The sequence below is a fragment of the Homalodisca vitripennis genome, chromosome 6, assembly GCF_021130785.1.
Source record: "Homalodisca vitripennis isolate AUS2020 chromosome 6, UT_GWSS_2.1, whole genome shotgun sequence".
In the NCBI taxonomy this organism is placed as follows: Eukaryota; Metazoa; Arthropoda; class Insecta; order Hemiptera; family Cicadellidae; genus Homalodisca; species Homalodisca vitripennis.
In genome coordinates, this window is record NC_060212.1 from 59,917,814 (window position 1) to 59,934,257 (window position 16,444).

General features: G+C 35.5%; 2 protein-coding genes across 7 annotated transcripts in view; one reads left to right on the top strand and one right to left on the bottom strand.

Annotated features, from left to right (window-relative positions):
• Positions 1-16,444, top strand: part of LOC124364352 (GTPase-activating protein skywalker) — a 372,369-nt gene that overhangs the window by 80,138 nt on the left and 275,787 nt on the right. The window lies entirely within an intron of this gene.
• The window catches only part of LOC124364351 (katanin p80 WD40 repeat-containing subunit B1-like), a 50,633-nt gene that overhangs the window by 5,460 nt on the left and 28,729 nt on the right, over positions 1-16,444 (bottom strand). The window contains 4 exon segments of the mRNA XM_046819741.1: positions 11,442-11,608; positions 11,913-12,135; positions 13,763-13,813; positions 15,578-15,696. Coding sequence (XP_046675697.1) covers positions 11,442-11,608; positions 11,913-12,135; positions 13,763-13,813; positions 15,578-15,696 — 560 coding nt within the window.

Genomic DNA, 16,444 nt, shown 5'->3' on the forward strand with positions numbered 1-16,444 from the left:
TCTTCCCAATAGATTTCAAAAGAGATAAAAATGTTTGATATAGAAGAAATTAAAATCAGAACACTCAGTGCTCAGGAAAACAATCCTGAATTTACTTACAAGAAAAATATCAATATTCATTTCACAATTAAAGTTCATAAATCCTACTAAATTCAGTCTCCTTTTAATTATAAATTAACTATTTGTCTTGACACAATGTGCTTCAAATTGTAGAAATAAGTTAGTCAATTGCAGGCGGTGAAAACCCTTCTCCAGCAGCTGGAGTTATTTGCAGTGGCAGATGGTGTAGTAGCAGCAGACAGTTTGCGGTGTACACAGTTTACTTTTGGCAGTTCTTTATTGCACTAATCGCAATTCTAAATCATATTTTATACATTTCTGAAATAAATAAATCTGAACTAGTAAATAGGAAACCCTACTGTTTTACTCACATTTACTTAAAGTAAGTAAAACACACCTACTGCTATTTAATAATGTAACGGAACATCTGAGCTCATTCTACCACATGTTTATTGTATTACTGTGAAAACAACTAACTGAGAGTATCCAACACATTCTAGTGGAAATGTCAAGAAATACAATGGTTATTGCTAAATGCAGAATGGATAACACAGCTTATTTGCCTTTCAGCCTTCGGTTCACCGAGTGGTAGGACAAACACACACTGTGTGTGTTAAACGTGAATATAGCAAAGCCCAAGGTGTTTTTAAATAGCCATGTGTGAAACAATTTAATTTAATTGTTTAAGAAAATTGTCAATTTTGTATTACCTATCTTCACTTAGATTTTAAAGTTTACAAAGAAATATTTGACTTAACCCATGTCAAGAACAATATTTAAAATTAAAAAAAATCAATTTCAATTTAAAAGATATCTGCGAGATGTATTACAAATTTTATAGTAATTCAAAATAAACTCAAATTAAAAATTCAACATATAAGAGAATGAAGTAAAAATAATGTGCTCTTGGTTAATAAATACAATAAAGACAAGTGAAATGTAGTTTATAACTCATGCCAAACAAACCTTGTGTACATATAGGCTTACTGTTTAAACAAATGTTAAAAGTGAGCAATAGTTTATTCATTTATACAAATATTTTTATATAATTGCGCATTGGAATTGGAATTTTCTGCAGATAAAACCTTAAATTACTGGACTATTTGTGGTCCAGAATTTTTACTGGGGCATTTTTGGAACGAATTTTACAACCACTTGTTTCAAACCCAAACTCAGACAAAACTTTGGCAACAATAATTTTTGGTATGTCCAAATCATCCTTCAATTCGTGCACTGTTAACCCATTGCGGATCAACGACGTGAGGGTAACGCGGAGCGAGGCGTGGACCAAAAGCACAATGACGTGACCCTCACGCGGATGACGTGGTACGGATGACTCATTTGTTTTGAACGCTTATCGGTGTTATAAGCCTCGAAGATATTTATAGTCTCAAGGTTGTTTTTGACGATGGAAGGATTGTGAAGGAAACAGGATTTTTCCGGACATTTGCCATCGTTCAGTGAAACAAGAAAACAGTAACACTACGTTTCGAGATCTGCAATCTGATCTCTTCTTCAGGTAAAGAACTAACCTAATACATAATTACAAACTAAGTTAAAATAAACAAATCTTACTAAAGCGTTGTGGCACGCCTAAGTCAGGAATCACAACCTACATGTTGTTGTCAACTTCACTAACACTAAAGACATGCACTTAATACAAAACTATACAAAACACTAATCATTAAAAGTAAACTACGGAAACAGGTCACAATGCGTCTTCACTCGTCTACTGACCACCTACGACTGACCAGAGGGACTAGCCAATGGCAATCGTGACGGCTGGCTAAAACAAGATGGCGGAAATACAAGGGAAGGGGAACAGGAATGGGCCCTTTCGTTATTATTGGTTTCATGCGAGATGAACTTCTTAAAACCATATTGTGACTCCGCATTGGTTTATTACAAATACCCGATCCGTTTGATACTTTTGGTTTTCTCTTTAGTTCATTTTTTAGAATTGGCAACCAAAGCGGCCTAATCTCGACTGATGGTTGACTGATTGGTTGGTCTGCCAATTTAATGTATGTTGCCTCAATTAATTTCCTTTTGAAGAAATGTGGTTTCCCGGTGCATTATGTGGGCTTCATCCCAATTCATATGATGGTCTTCGGACCAACAATGGTGTGCAATTTTTTGACTTTTCTGTGAAACCCTTTCTCGTGTTTTCTTTGTGTTCTTTTATCCTTACGTTTAGTGGTCTTTTTGTCTCGCCTATGTATTCCCTATTGCAGCTACATTTTATACTGTAAACACAGTTTTTGGAATCCTGTGTGCCATTTTTTGGTTTTGTTTTTACGAGACTTTGTCTAAGAGTGTTGTGTGTTTTAAACGCGGTTCTAATGTTGTACTTTCTACCTACTCTTCTAATTTTCTCCGATAATCCCGGCACATAAGGGATTGACATAAACGCAAATTTATCACAAATCTGTTTTTCTGACTCAGGAATGATTCTTCTGGTTCGTTTGCACTTATTAATTACTAATTGAGGGTATCCATTGCTTCTGAGATCCGATTCAATTTTCTTAAATTCTTCTTTTAGTCCATCTTTATCTGAGCACAAGCTCTTTGCTCTATCAAACAACGAGTAGGCTACTCCTTCTTTGACAGATTTTTTGATGGTTGGATTGATAATTTAAATATTTTCCTGTGTGTGTTATCTTTCGAAAAACAGTTGTCTTAAGGACATCCCTATCTCTTAATACACACACATCCAAAAAGGGAAGCTTGTTTTGGACTTCCACTTCCATTGTGAGGCGGATGGAAGGAGAAATACTATTAATGTGATTCAAAAAATTATTTAATTCAATGTCTCCATGAGAAAAAATAACAAAGGTATCATCCACATACCTCCACCAAATCTTCGGTTTGAACTGAGCTGAAGCCAAAGCTTTTCGCTCGAATTCCTCCATAAAGATATTGGCGAAAATAGGAGACAGTGGAGAACCCATTGCCATCCCCTCATCTTGACGGTAAATTTTACCCTCTAACTCAAAATAATTGCATTGAGTGCATAGTTCTAACAGTTCCATAATTACTGGCACGGGAAGTTTAGTTCTATCCTTTAATGTTTGGTCTTCTTTGAGACGTGATTTAATAATTCCGAGAGTTTCTGGAACTGGTACATTTGTAAATAGACTTTCGACATCAAAACTTACCAGTTTGTCAGTTTCAGTCAACTTTAGGGATTTTGACTTCTCTACGAAATCCCTGGAATTTTTGATGAAAGAGTCAGTTTTTCCTGCCAATGGCGTTAAGATGTCCAAGAGGACTTTAGACAATTCCCTGCAAGGTGAATCACGAGAACTAATGATGGGCCGAAAGAGGATGGTAGGTTTGTGGATTTTGGGAAGGCCATACATATGGGGGATTTTTGAGTGGTGAGGAGTTAATTTAGATCTAAATTTATCTGAAAAAAATTCTTTATGTTTTCTTAAGGTGTTTGCTACTTTGCGTTCAAATGAATCAGTCGGGTCTTTATTTAAAACTGTATATTTGCCAGTATTTAAAGTTTCCGCAATCTTTTCTTTATACGCTACCGAGTCAAGTACCACAGTAGCGTTGCCTTTGTCGGCAGGTAAGATTTTGACCGTGTCGTCTTTCCCCAAGGATCGACCTGGCCTTTTTCTCCTCTATTGTCAAATTGGGTTTTGTGGGAGGAATTTTTTCTGAGTAAAAGACTGGCCTCACAACGAAACCGGTCACCCTGTTCCTCAGGTAACTGTGAAAACAGCCGACTCGATTCCAGTTACGAAATCCAGTGCCTTTACCGATTTTTGTGCCACAGAAAAGTTTAAAACCCTTGGATAAGACTGATATTTCCGCTTCATTCAGGATTTTTGAAGAGAGGTTGATTACATTTTTTTTTTGTAGGTTGTGATTCCTGACTTAGGCGTGCCACAACGCTTTAGTAAGATTTGTTTATTTTAACTTAGTTTGTAATTATGTATTAGGTTAGTTCTTTACCTGAAGAAGAGATCAGATTGCAGATCTCGAAACGTAGTGTTACTGTTTTCTTGTTTCACTGAACGATGGCAAATGTCCGGAAAAATCCTGTTTCCTTCACAATCCTTCCATCGTCAAAAACAACCTTTAAACAAAGAATTGATTCTCGGTACGGACCCGGAACCAGTAAACAAATCAAAGACCTTGAGAGCTTGCATCTTAAATTAACTAAACACATTAATCATTTAACTTTCTTGCATAAATGTAAGGTTGAAGACCTTATGCCTATAGGGTTAACTCTAAAAACTCCTTTTCATAGTAGGAAAGCCAGTAAAATTTTGTCTTCTGCTTCTAAATCTTTACTTAAAGAAAGAATTGCATATCATCATCGTGAAAGATACCTCCTCCAAAATAGTATTGAGTGTAAAAAAACTGAATTAAAAACACTGATCGGTACAGAATTCAACAACATTCTCGAAAGCATCCAAAATAGATGTATAAAAGTTTCTGAAACAGATAAGAAAAAGAAAATCTCCAAACTGGAAAAAATTAGGCCTAAAAAATGTAATTTGCCTAAGGATGGCAACGTGAATACGGATGCAAATAATAAAAATGTAATCAACCTCTCTTCAAAAATCCTGAATGAAGCGGAAATATCAGTCTTATCCAAGGGTTTAAACTTTTCTGTGGCACAAAAATCGGTAAAGGCACTGGATTTCGTAACTGGAATCGAGTCGGCTGTTTCACAGTTACCTGAGGAACAGGGTGACCGGTTTCGTTGTGAGGCCAGTCTTTTACTCAGAAAAATTCCTCCCACAAAACCCAATTTGACAATAGAGGAGAAAAAGGCCAGGTCGATCCTTGGGAAAGACGACACGGTCAAAATCTTACCTGCCGACAAAGGCAACGCTACTGTGGTACTTGACTCGGTAGCGTATAAAGAAAAGATTGCGGAAACTTTAAATACTGGCAAATATACAGTTTTAAATAAAGACCCGACTGATTCATTTGAACGCAAAGTAGCAAACACCTTAAGAAAACATAAAGAATTTTTTTTCAGATAAATTTAGATCTAAATTAACTCCTCACCACTCAAAAATCCCCCATATGTATGGCCTTCCCAAAATCCACAAACCTACCATCCCTCTTCGGCCCATCATTAGTTCTCGTGATTCACCTTGCAGGGAATTGTCTAAAGTCCTCTTGGACATCTTAACGCCATTGGCAGGAAAAACTGACTCTTTCATCAAAAATTCCAGGGATTTCGTAGAGAAGTCAAAATCCCTAAAGTTGACTGAAACTGACAAACTGGTAAGTTTTGATGTCGAAAGTCTATTTACAAATGTACCAGTTCCAGAAACTCTCGGAATTATTAAATCACGTCTCAAAGAAGACCAAACATTAAAGGATAGAACTAAACTTCCCGTGCCAGTAATTATGGAACTGTTAGAACTATGCACTCAATGCAATTATTTTGAGTTAGAGGGTAAAATTTACCGTCAAGATGAGGGGATGGCAATGGGTTCTCCACTGTCTCCTATTTTCGCCAATATCTTTATGGAGGAATTCGAGCGAAAAGCTTTGGCTTCAGCTCAGTTCAAACCGAAGATTTGGTGGAGGTATGTGGATGATACCTTTGTTATTTTTTCTCATGGAGACATTGAATTAAATAATTTTTTGAATCACATTAATAGTATTTCTCCTTCCATCCGCCTCACAATGGAAGTGGAAGTCCAAAACAAGCTTCCCTTTTTGGATGTGTGTGTATTAAGAGATAGGGATGTCCTTAAGACAACTGTTTTTCGAAAGATAACACACACAGGAAAATATTTAAATTATCAATCCAACCATCAAAAATCTGTCAAAGAAGGAGTAGCCTACTCGTTGTTTGATAGAGCAAAGAGCTTGTGCTCAGATAAAGATGGACTAAAAGAAGAATTTAAGAAAATTGAATCGGATCTCAGAAGCAATGGATACCCTCAATTAGTAATTAATAAGTGCAAACGAACCAGAAGAATCATTCCTGAGTCAGAAAAACAGATTTGTGATAAATTTGCGTTTATGTCAATCCCTTATGTGCCGGGATTATCGGAGAAAATTAGAAGAGTAGGTAGAAAGTACAACATTAGAACCGCGTTTAAAACACACAACACTCTTAGACAAAGTCTCGTAAAAACAAAACCAAAAAATGGCACACAGGATTCCAAAAACTGTGTTTACAGTATAAAATGTAGCTGCAATAGGGAATACATAGGCGAGACAAAAAGACCACTAAACGTAAGGATAAAAGAACACAAAGAAAACACGAGAAAGGGTTTCACAGAAAAGTCAAAAATTGCACACCATTGTTGGTCCGAAGACCATCATATGAATTGGGATGAAGCCCACATAATGCACCGGGAACCACATTTCTTCAAAAGGAAATTAATTGAGGCAACATACATTAAATTGGCAGACCAACCAATCAGTCAACCATCAGTCGAGATTAGGCCGCTTTGGTTGCCAATTCTAAAAAATGAACTAAAGAGAAAACCAAAAGTATCAAACGGATCGGGTATTTGTAATAAACCAATGCGGAGTCACAATATGGTTTTAAGAAGTTCATCTCGCATGAACCAATAATAACGAAAGGGCCCATTCCTGTTCCCCTTCCCTTGTATTTCCGCCATCTTGTTTTAGCCAGCCGTCACGATTGCCATTGGCTAGTCCCTCTGGTCAGTCGTAGGTGGTCAGTAGACGAGTGAAGACGCATTGTGACCTGTTTCCGTAGTTTACTTTTAATGATTAGTGTTTTGTATAGTTTTGTATTAAGTGCATGTCTTTAGTGTTAGTGAAGTTGACAACAACATGTAGGTTGTGATTCCTGACTTAGGCGTGCCACAACGCTTTAGTAAGATTTGTTTATTTTAACTTAGTTTGTAATTATGTATTAGGTTAGTTCTTTACCTGAAGAAGAGATCAGATTGCAGATCTCGAAACGTAGTGTTACTGTTTTCTTGTTTCACTGAACGATGGCAAATGTCCGGAAAAATCCTGTTTCCTTCACAATCCTTCCATCGTCAAAAACAACCTTTAAACAAAGAATTGATTCTCGGTACGGACCCGGAACCAGTAAACAAATCAAAGACCTTGAGAGCTTGCATCTTAAATTAACTAAACACATTAATCATTTAACTTTCTTGCATAAATGTAAGGTTGAAGACCTTATGCCTATAGGGTTAACTCTAAAAACTCCTTTTCATAGTAGGAAAGCCAGTAAAATTTTGTCTTCTGCTTCTAAATCTTTACTTAAAGAAAGAATTGCATATCATCATCGTGAAAGATACCTCCTCCAAAATAGTATTGAGTGTAAAAAAACTGAATTAAAAACACTGATCGGTACAGAATTCAACAACATTCTCGAAAGCATCCAAAATAGATGTATAAAAGTTTCTGAAACAGATAAGAAAAAGAAAATCTCCAAACTGGAAAAAATTAGGCCTAAAAAATGTAATTTGCCTAAGGATGGCAACGTGAATACGGATGCAAATAATAAAAATGTAATCAACCTCTCTTCAAAAATCCTGAATGAAGCGGAAATATCAGTCTTATCCAAGGGTTTAAACTTTTCTGTGGCACAAAAATCGGTAAAGGCACTGGATTTCGTAACTGGAATCGAGTCGGCTGTTTCACAGTTACCTGAGGAACAGGGTGACCGGTTTCGTTGTGAGGCCAGTCTTTTACTCAGAAAAATTCCTCCCACAAAACCCAATTTGACAATAGAGGAGAAAAAGGCCAGGTCGATCCTTGGGAAAGACGACACGGTCAAAATCTTACCTGCCGACAAAGGCAACGCTACTGTGGTACTTGACTCGGTAGCGTATAAAGAAAAGATTGCGGAAACTTTAAATACTGGCAAATATACAGTTTTAAATAAAGACCCGACTGATTCATTTGAACGCAAAGTAGCAAACACCTTAAGAAAACATAAAGAATTTTTTTCAGATAAATTTAGATCTAAATTAACTCCTCACCACTCAAAAATCCCCCATATGTATGGCCTTCCCAAAATCCACAAACCTACCATCCCTCTTCGGCCCATCATTAGTTCTCGTGATTCACCTTGCAGGGAATTGTCTAAAGTCCTCTTGGACATCTTAACGCCATTGGCAGGAAAAACTGACTCTTTCATCAAAAATTCCAGGGATTTCGTAGAGAAGTCAAAATCCCTAAAGTTGACTGAAACTGACAAACTGGTAAGTTTTGATGTCGAAAGTCTATTTACAAATGTACCAGTTCCAGAAACTCTCGGAATTATTAAATCACGTCTCAAAGAAGACCAAACATTAAAGGATAGAACTAAACTTCCCGTGCCAGTAATTATGGAACTGTTAGAACTATGCACTCAATGCAATTATTTTGAGTTAGAGGGTAAAATTTACCGTCAAGATGAGGGGATGGCAATGGGTTCTCCACTGTCTCCTATTTTCGCCAATATCTTTATGGAGGAATTCGAGCGAAAAGCTTTGGCTTCAGCTCAGTTCAAACCGAAGATTTGGTGGAGGTATGTGGATGATACCTTTGTTATTTTTTCTCATGGAGACATTGAATTAAATAATTTTTTGAATCACATTAATAGTATTTCTCCTTCCATCCGCCTCACAATGGAAGTGGAAGTCCAAAACAAGCTTCCCTTTTTGGATGTGTGTGTATTAAGAGATAGGGATGTCCTTAAGACAACTGTTTTTCGAAAGATAACACACACAGGAAAATATTTAAATTATCAATCCAACCATCAAAAATCTGTCAAAGAAGGAGTAGCCTACTCGTTGTTTGATAGAGCAAAGAGCTTGTGCTCAGATAAAGATGGACTAAAAGAAGAATTTAAGAAAATTGAATCGGATCTCAGAAGCAATGGATACCCTCAATTAGTAATTAATAAGTGCAAACGAACCAGAAGAATCATTCCTGAGTCAGAAAAACAGATTTGTGATAAATTTGCGTTTATGTCAATCCCTTATGTGCCGGGATTATCGGAGAAAATTAGAAGAGTAGGTAGAAAGTACAACATTAGAACCGCGTTTAAAACACACAACACTCTTAGACAAAGTCTCGTAAAAACAAAACCAAAAAATGGCACACAGGATTCCAAAAACTGTGTTTACAGTATAAAATGTAGCTGCAATAGGGAATACATAGGCGAGACAAAAAGACCACTAAACGTAAGGATAAAAGAACACAAAGAAAACACGAGAAAGGGTTTCACAGAAAAGTCAAAAATTGCACACCATTGTTGGTCCGAAGACCATCATATGAATTGGGATGAAGCCCACATAATGCACCGGGAACCACATTTCTTCAAAAGGAAATTAATTGAGGCAACATACATTAAATTGGCAGACCAACCAATCAGTCAACCATCAGTCGAGATTAGGCCGCTTTGGTTGCCAATTCTAAAAAATGAACTAAAGAGAAAACCAAAAGTATCAAACGGATCGGGTATTTGTAATAAACCAATGCGGAGTCACAATATGGTTTTAAGAAGTTCATCTCGCATGAACCAATAATAACGAAAGGGCCCATTCCTGTTCCCCTTCCCTTGTATTTCCGCCATCTTGTTTTAGCCAGCCGTCACGATTGCCATTGGCTAGTCCCTCTGGTCAGTCGTAGGTGGTCAGTAGACGAGTGAAGACGCATTGTGACCTGTTTCCGTAGTTTACTTTTAATGATTAGTGTTTTGTATAGTTTTGTATTAAGTGCATGTCTTTAGTGTTAGTGAAGTTGACAACAACATGTAGGTTGTGATTCCTGACTTAGGCGTGCCACAACGCTTTAGTAAGATTTGTTTATTTTAACTTAGTTTGTAATTATGTATTAGGTTAGTTCTTTACCTGAAGAAGAGATCAGATTGCAGATCTCGAAACGTAGTGTTACTGTTTTCTTGTTTCACTGAACGATGGCAAATGTCCGGAAAAATCCTGTTTCCTTCATTTATAGTCTGTTTTCCTGGACTGGCTTTTTTATCTTATCTCTGGTACTCGTCCACAAATACTCCCCTCGTTATCGGTTAATAACGTTATTATTTGCGACAAATAGTTTGTCTGAGGCGTACAGTCGTGGAGTTCGATTTTCCTTTGCCTCGTGTGCGTGTACGTAAATAAAATGGGTGACAATTTACGATCATCTGAATTAGATAGACTATTATTAGAAATTGGAAGTGATAAAATCGATGTCGATAGTGTTATTGAGGATGGAGACGGTTCTATCACGCGTATTTGTCCACGTTTACGCGGATACTAATGTTGACAGTGACGAGCGGGCTATCACACTAAAATCCACTACTAAGACAAAAGTCTCAATACAGTGTAAATATTTTGTAAATATTAGATTAGTTGTTTCTTGAAGTGACAGTTTTATTACAACATTTTTTTATTGTGTAAAACATTTGATCCGTCCTACATCAAGCAGCTACAACACGCAAAAAACGTTAGTAAAAATGTTACGTACCTGTTTTTTTACATTTTTTCTAGTATAATATACTTGTCTAATATGATCTGTATAATGTTTATATAACATAATTAACAACATAAACAAAGAAAACATGTATAATTAGCGAGCGCGCTAAGCAGGCAGGTAGGCGTGCAACCACTGCGGGTGCTGCGTTGTAATACGGATTAATTCGTACTCTAAGGCCCGCGCGCCCGCCGTTTTCACGATCGGCAATGGGTTAAGTGATTGTCTGCTTTGATTGTAAAAGGAACATGTTCAATGTTTTTGGAGATTCACGATAATGAAAATCGACCAGAACACAGATCACTTTCAATCGTGACCAGTTATATAACGGTTGAACCACGAATTCACAAAAGTCCATGATATAGCTTTCCCTTAGAAGGCTTGCTTGATCATTTTGAATCATCTCCGCACAAGTTTTCCTAAGTTTGAAACAAAACTTGACGCAATTCACTGTTCTTTAGGTTCCATCATTTTTTAAGGAAAAAATCTAACAAAGACATGAGAAACACATGTACTGAATACCGTCTTATTAAAGGTATGAATGGGAGCTATTCTCTGTCCAAGCAGAAGGGTACAGAGATAGTGTGTGCTAAATCTGATAATAGTAGCTGCTGTAAATAATGAGTAACGCCTGAATATCTGATTCTTTTCACACAACTCACATTTGATTTTCAACAGACCAAGTGTTACATGTGACTCTACATGAAATGAGGTTCTTGAGATTGAATGTAGAAAGGATGAAATAGGTATATAGTGAGAAATACTAAACAAGTGGGAGATAGTGTGTAAAAGACATATTGGTGCATACGAGGTGTAACGATAGTTCGTAGTGAAAAGGGAAAAGGAGGTACGGTAAGGATTAATGACCACCCAGACACCACAGAATGGTTGAACCTATACCAGATGGTAACGTTTTTGTACACACTAACTAACGTAAGACTTACTAATGATATCAGTCTTGTTGGTATTGCCCGAGGTAGAGGTAGAGGTGGAGGTGGAGGATCTCTGGGTATGGAAGTTGCGGCCAACAGAAGATGTGCGACTGTGGCCAGGGGAGCGGATTGTCACTAGAGACGGCTCACTGGGGCTGTGCGGTAGACCCTCGTTCAGCCTACACATTAAAAATTTGCTATGGTAAATGCTGATGGTGAAATGATTGATTTTTCTTTTACATAAAAGAAAAAGTACATAATATTTTACATAAAAGTTTAACATGTGAGTGTTAAACTCGATTCCACAAACACTAATGAATGGAAAGTTTACACTTTGTCATTGCATGCAATATACTATTCATTGCTTTCAGATGTTCTATATTTTTACGGTTATTTTGTCTATATTCTACTTCTTGAATTAGGTCTTCCAGAATTTTACCAGAAATTTGCTGGGTATTCATTAAAAAAGTTGTTAAATCTTACTTGGTGGGAAAATCGGAGTCAGGTGATGTACTGAGCTCAGGGTCCTTGCACGAACTGAGACGCCGTAGTAACTGGCGGGGACGCGGTGGGGCGAGGGAGGGACTGGGAACACGGCGGCGGGGTGAAGAAAGGGGAGGAGGTGATCGGGATTTGGGGGGAGAGGGGGTCCGTGGCTCCAGCAGAGAAGGAGGAGGAGCACTGGGCATTGGTGGCAGCGATAGGTCTGCAATCAGAGTTAAACCTTTATCTAAAACAATTCTGATAAAAAGTATTCAGCTTGGATATCTGCATTTTGACAATCTGGTCCCAGGATATAAAGTATCTAGAATCAGAGGTTCCTGAATTTTAAGGCTATTTACGATTTTCACAATTAAATAAATGCAATCACAAAATGTACTTTAAAACATAAAATATGAGTGATAAGACAATATTGCAGTGATGAGTGCAATGACAAATGAAGTGTAGTATTATTAGAGAACATCCATATTTTCTTACCAAGTGTTAAAACAATAACCCAAAAAATTGATTGATTTTAGAGAAATAATTAACCCTCTCCCGATCGAATTACCATGAAATACTTCTGATGCTACGGATTTAATTTAATTGGACTACTCCATCACGGAAGAACACATTCGTCATTTTTTTATTATTTTAACAACCCTACTTAAACAAAACTGTTACATATTAAACATAATTGTAAATTTTATTAATCTTTCTAAAACATGGTGGTATTTAAAAAATTATTAAGCCTATAACGTAAACTAAATAGAAATGAATACTCATTTGTACAAGAAATGTTTTTTTTGTACTATTAAATTAAAATAAGAGTACATGTCTCGCACAAAAAACTTTAAAAACTACACAAAAATGTGTCAGTAAAACAGCACCTTCAGGTTAGAAATAGGTCTAATAATAAAAAATAAAAACATAGCAAAAGAAGTTTGAAGGAAATTTGATGAATAACTGCTAAACCACTGCCAATAAAGAGATCGGTATAACATTTCATGTATTAAACCTAGATTCACTAGGCATAAAAACATGCAACTAAGAGGACAACCAGTACTGTCTATAGATATTTATATTGGGCAGACCCAAAATTGGCCGTTTGGTGGCAGCACAAAACAGAGAGCAATGATAAAGCAGTTAATGGTGATTGTTCGGGAGAGGGTTAAGTACAGATACGCAAATAAAACAATCACTTAAAAATATTAGAGCTTATCAGAGATTGACAATAACATAATTGGTCTTATTAATGTAATTTTGAATGTATATCAAGTTGTGTTTTTTTTAAATTAGGTAACATATTTAAAAATCATAGTTTATCTGTATAAGATATTCTACAAGAGAGTTTCAGTGTAACATCAATACTGTTTGTAAAATAATTTTATCTATGAATCAATAAATAATGTTACTTGATTCAAGGAAATAAATATTTTGCAATTTTAAATCAAATTAAAAATATTTACTTATTTAATATACTAATACAGCTCATGCACTAGTAAGTCTAATAAAATCTATAAAGTCAAATTTTACTGAAAATTCTGTATACTCATAGAATAGATTTTTTGAAGATCATTAATATTTTTAAAATTGGAATAAAACATTAGATTTTCTCTCCTTAGCTAGTATGCCTACAGAATAGCAATGCTTTACGCTGAATAACAGAATCTATTTCACACATGAATTGCATACTTATTGAAAAAGTAGAAATGAATGAATTAATATTATCAAAGAATGTTCGCAGTATATTTCACGGTTTGTGAACAAGACTAAATCACAAAAGCTACTAACTACTTATGTAAAGTTGTACAAAAAATGAAATAATGTAATCTAGACTATGTTACTGTTACCTTCATCGCTAACAGGAGGTGGTGCAAAGCTGGGAGGTGGACTTCGGTTCACTGCGAACAGACGGTACACTAAGCTGGGCTACACTACATACAGATCGGGAATATACGGGTACAGCTTATGGGCATGGGCACAAACGGTTCAACAAAAAAACTAACAGCGGTGTGATACTATTGTGATTGGTAGATGAGTACAATTTACAGACAAAACATTGGAATAGCTTACGATGAAATCATTGTTAGAAGACATTGCAACAAGCATACAAATGAACTGGTGCAAATATACCATTTTAATTGTACAATTAACTAATGCTTTGCTGTCAATTTAAAACACACATTTTTGCAACAAGGAGGATCAGATACTACAATAGTAAATGAACTGAGCAAATAATACCAGTTGGTATTGTACTACATTTCAGTCATCAATAAATGTAGAAACATCTTAACTCTCTTATTTTATTAGCATATAGAAACAACACAAACACTATTCTGCACAAAAGAATACATTTTTGTACCCATGAAATCTTTTTTAAATAATACTAGATTAATCTAACAATAAGATAAAAATTTTATATGCAATTCAATTCTCTAAAATAAAATTATTGACTACAGTTACTGAAAAAGAATTTTTAATCATTGTACTTCATAAATATAGTTCAGAGATCTTATTGACTCTAGATTAGTTAGGATTGTATGAAGCTGAAACCAACATTGTATAACTATTTAAAAAAAAGTTAACTGATACTTTATTAACTCTTCAACACAGGGATTTCCAAAAACTTTAGCCTGCTACAGGATTTTTCCTGCTCTTGAATGTACAATGAGATATTTTAGCTGTAATTAAATTGAGTATAAATAGTACATTTCTAAAAGATAGACATAATGCAACACTACTAAAAATTGTACATGTTATGCATAAAACAACCAAATTTCACAGATAGGCCTAAGGCTACAACACTCACAAGCACATACTAAATTACTTTTGTATCATTATTATTTTACACTTACTGTACAGTGAAATAGTATTTATACTAAAAACTAATAACCTTTGAATTTGTTACTGACTAAAAATTATTACAAAATAATTATTGTTTTACAAGTACTCATGAATCACAAACCGGTGTGTAAAAAACAACAAATCAGATGATGTTGCAATACAGCTGATTTGAGCTATCAGTTTGTTTCTCAATAATAAAGAATACAATTCAAAGCTCTATATAACAATTCGCTGGACATAATTCAAACTCACACCGCTAGATTGCATATACTTATGGTCAGTACTAAACCAGATGACATTTACATGAAATCATTGCAGTCAGCCTGTTATTTGGCCTTAGATTGTCACGTGAAACCACGTTGAAGGGTTAAGAATCTGAAAGGGTCTACTTGAAACCATGACTTTGTTGGACATTTGTGCTATAACTCTTGATAGAGAGTCCTACCTTAAAACTTGGTACACTGGTTCAATAAGAACCCTATTGATGTTATGGTCAATACACCCAAGGACATCTGTCTGCCTGCCTGTCGTTCATGTGATAACGCTTGATAGAAAAGTCCTAGAGACTTGAACCATGGTACATGGGTTCCTCTTGGTTCAAGGAAGAACCCTATTGATTTTGGGGGTCTAAAGGTTAAAGGCCAGTCCGTTTGTCTGCCAGTCGTCCATGATAACTCTTGATAAAAAAAGTCCCTACCGGGACTTGATACATAAGTTCCTCCCGTCTTTCCTGAAAATCTTTCAACTAAATCTATGCCATGTCAGTACGGCTGCTTGGCCGTTATTTATTATGTATTTATTTTATACTGATTTACACTTACGAGACGTCCTCGGCTGGAAGACAGACCTGTAGTCATTCATGTCTGGAATCTCTGCATGGTTCTCTTCCTCAGGATCTGTTTCTAGTTTATCTACTTCTTCTATTGTTTTCACATTAATTCTGTGAACCAGTGTATTAGTTAGTATTGTTGCATAGTTAACAAAGAACTTGGTATTTTATTTACTGATATTTTTAATTGAATTATATTCCATAACATTACACAAAATTTTTATTTTCATACATATACTGGGAATATCAATACAATATGATTCAGTTCATTATTTGGCTAAATATATAGTTTATTCATGTAAGTAACTTTACTGAATATTTGGCTGTAAATTGTTCAATTCTTCTTCGATATTGCCAAGTATTTTGCAGTTGAGTATAACAAACACCACAAAGTCTGACAATATGAACCATTGCTTGCTTCACGACAGTGAACAAAGTGCCATTTTTATAGATATAATTATATTTTTTTATGTTACAGTGGTTTTATATATATATATATATATATATATAAAACAAACAGTATTTTGGTATGTGAAATATCAATAACATAAGAACTAAAAAGTTAATTCACATTATCTTCTTTTACATTGAAAAATGCTAATTTGTGTAGTACCCTTAGAAGTCTAAACCAGCCACTTCTCCAATTTATGAGATAATATGTTATAATACAAACTATATAGAATGATGGTTAAAATAGAAGAATGTATTTTTGAGCAGAGAAAGATATCTCGAGCTTTCCAGACCAATACCATGTCATATCCTTGGTAGTAAGCAAAATAATGCTATGAAACGATAATAAGATTTCGGACAATTGCCATGTGCCTGCTAATAATTCTATGTGTGAAGCCTAAATAATTTT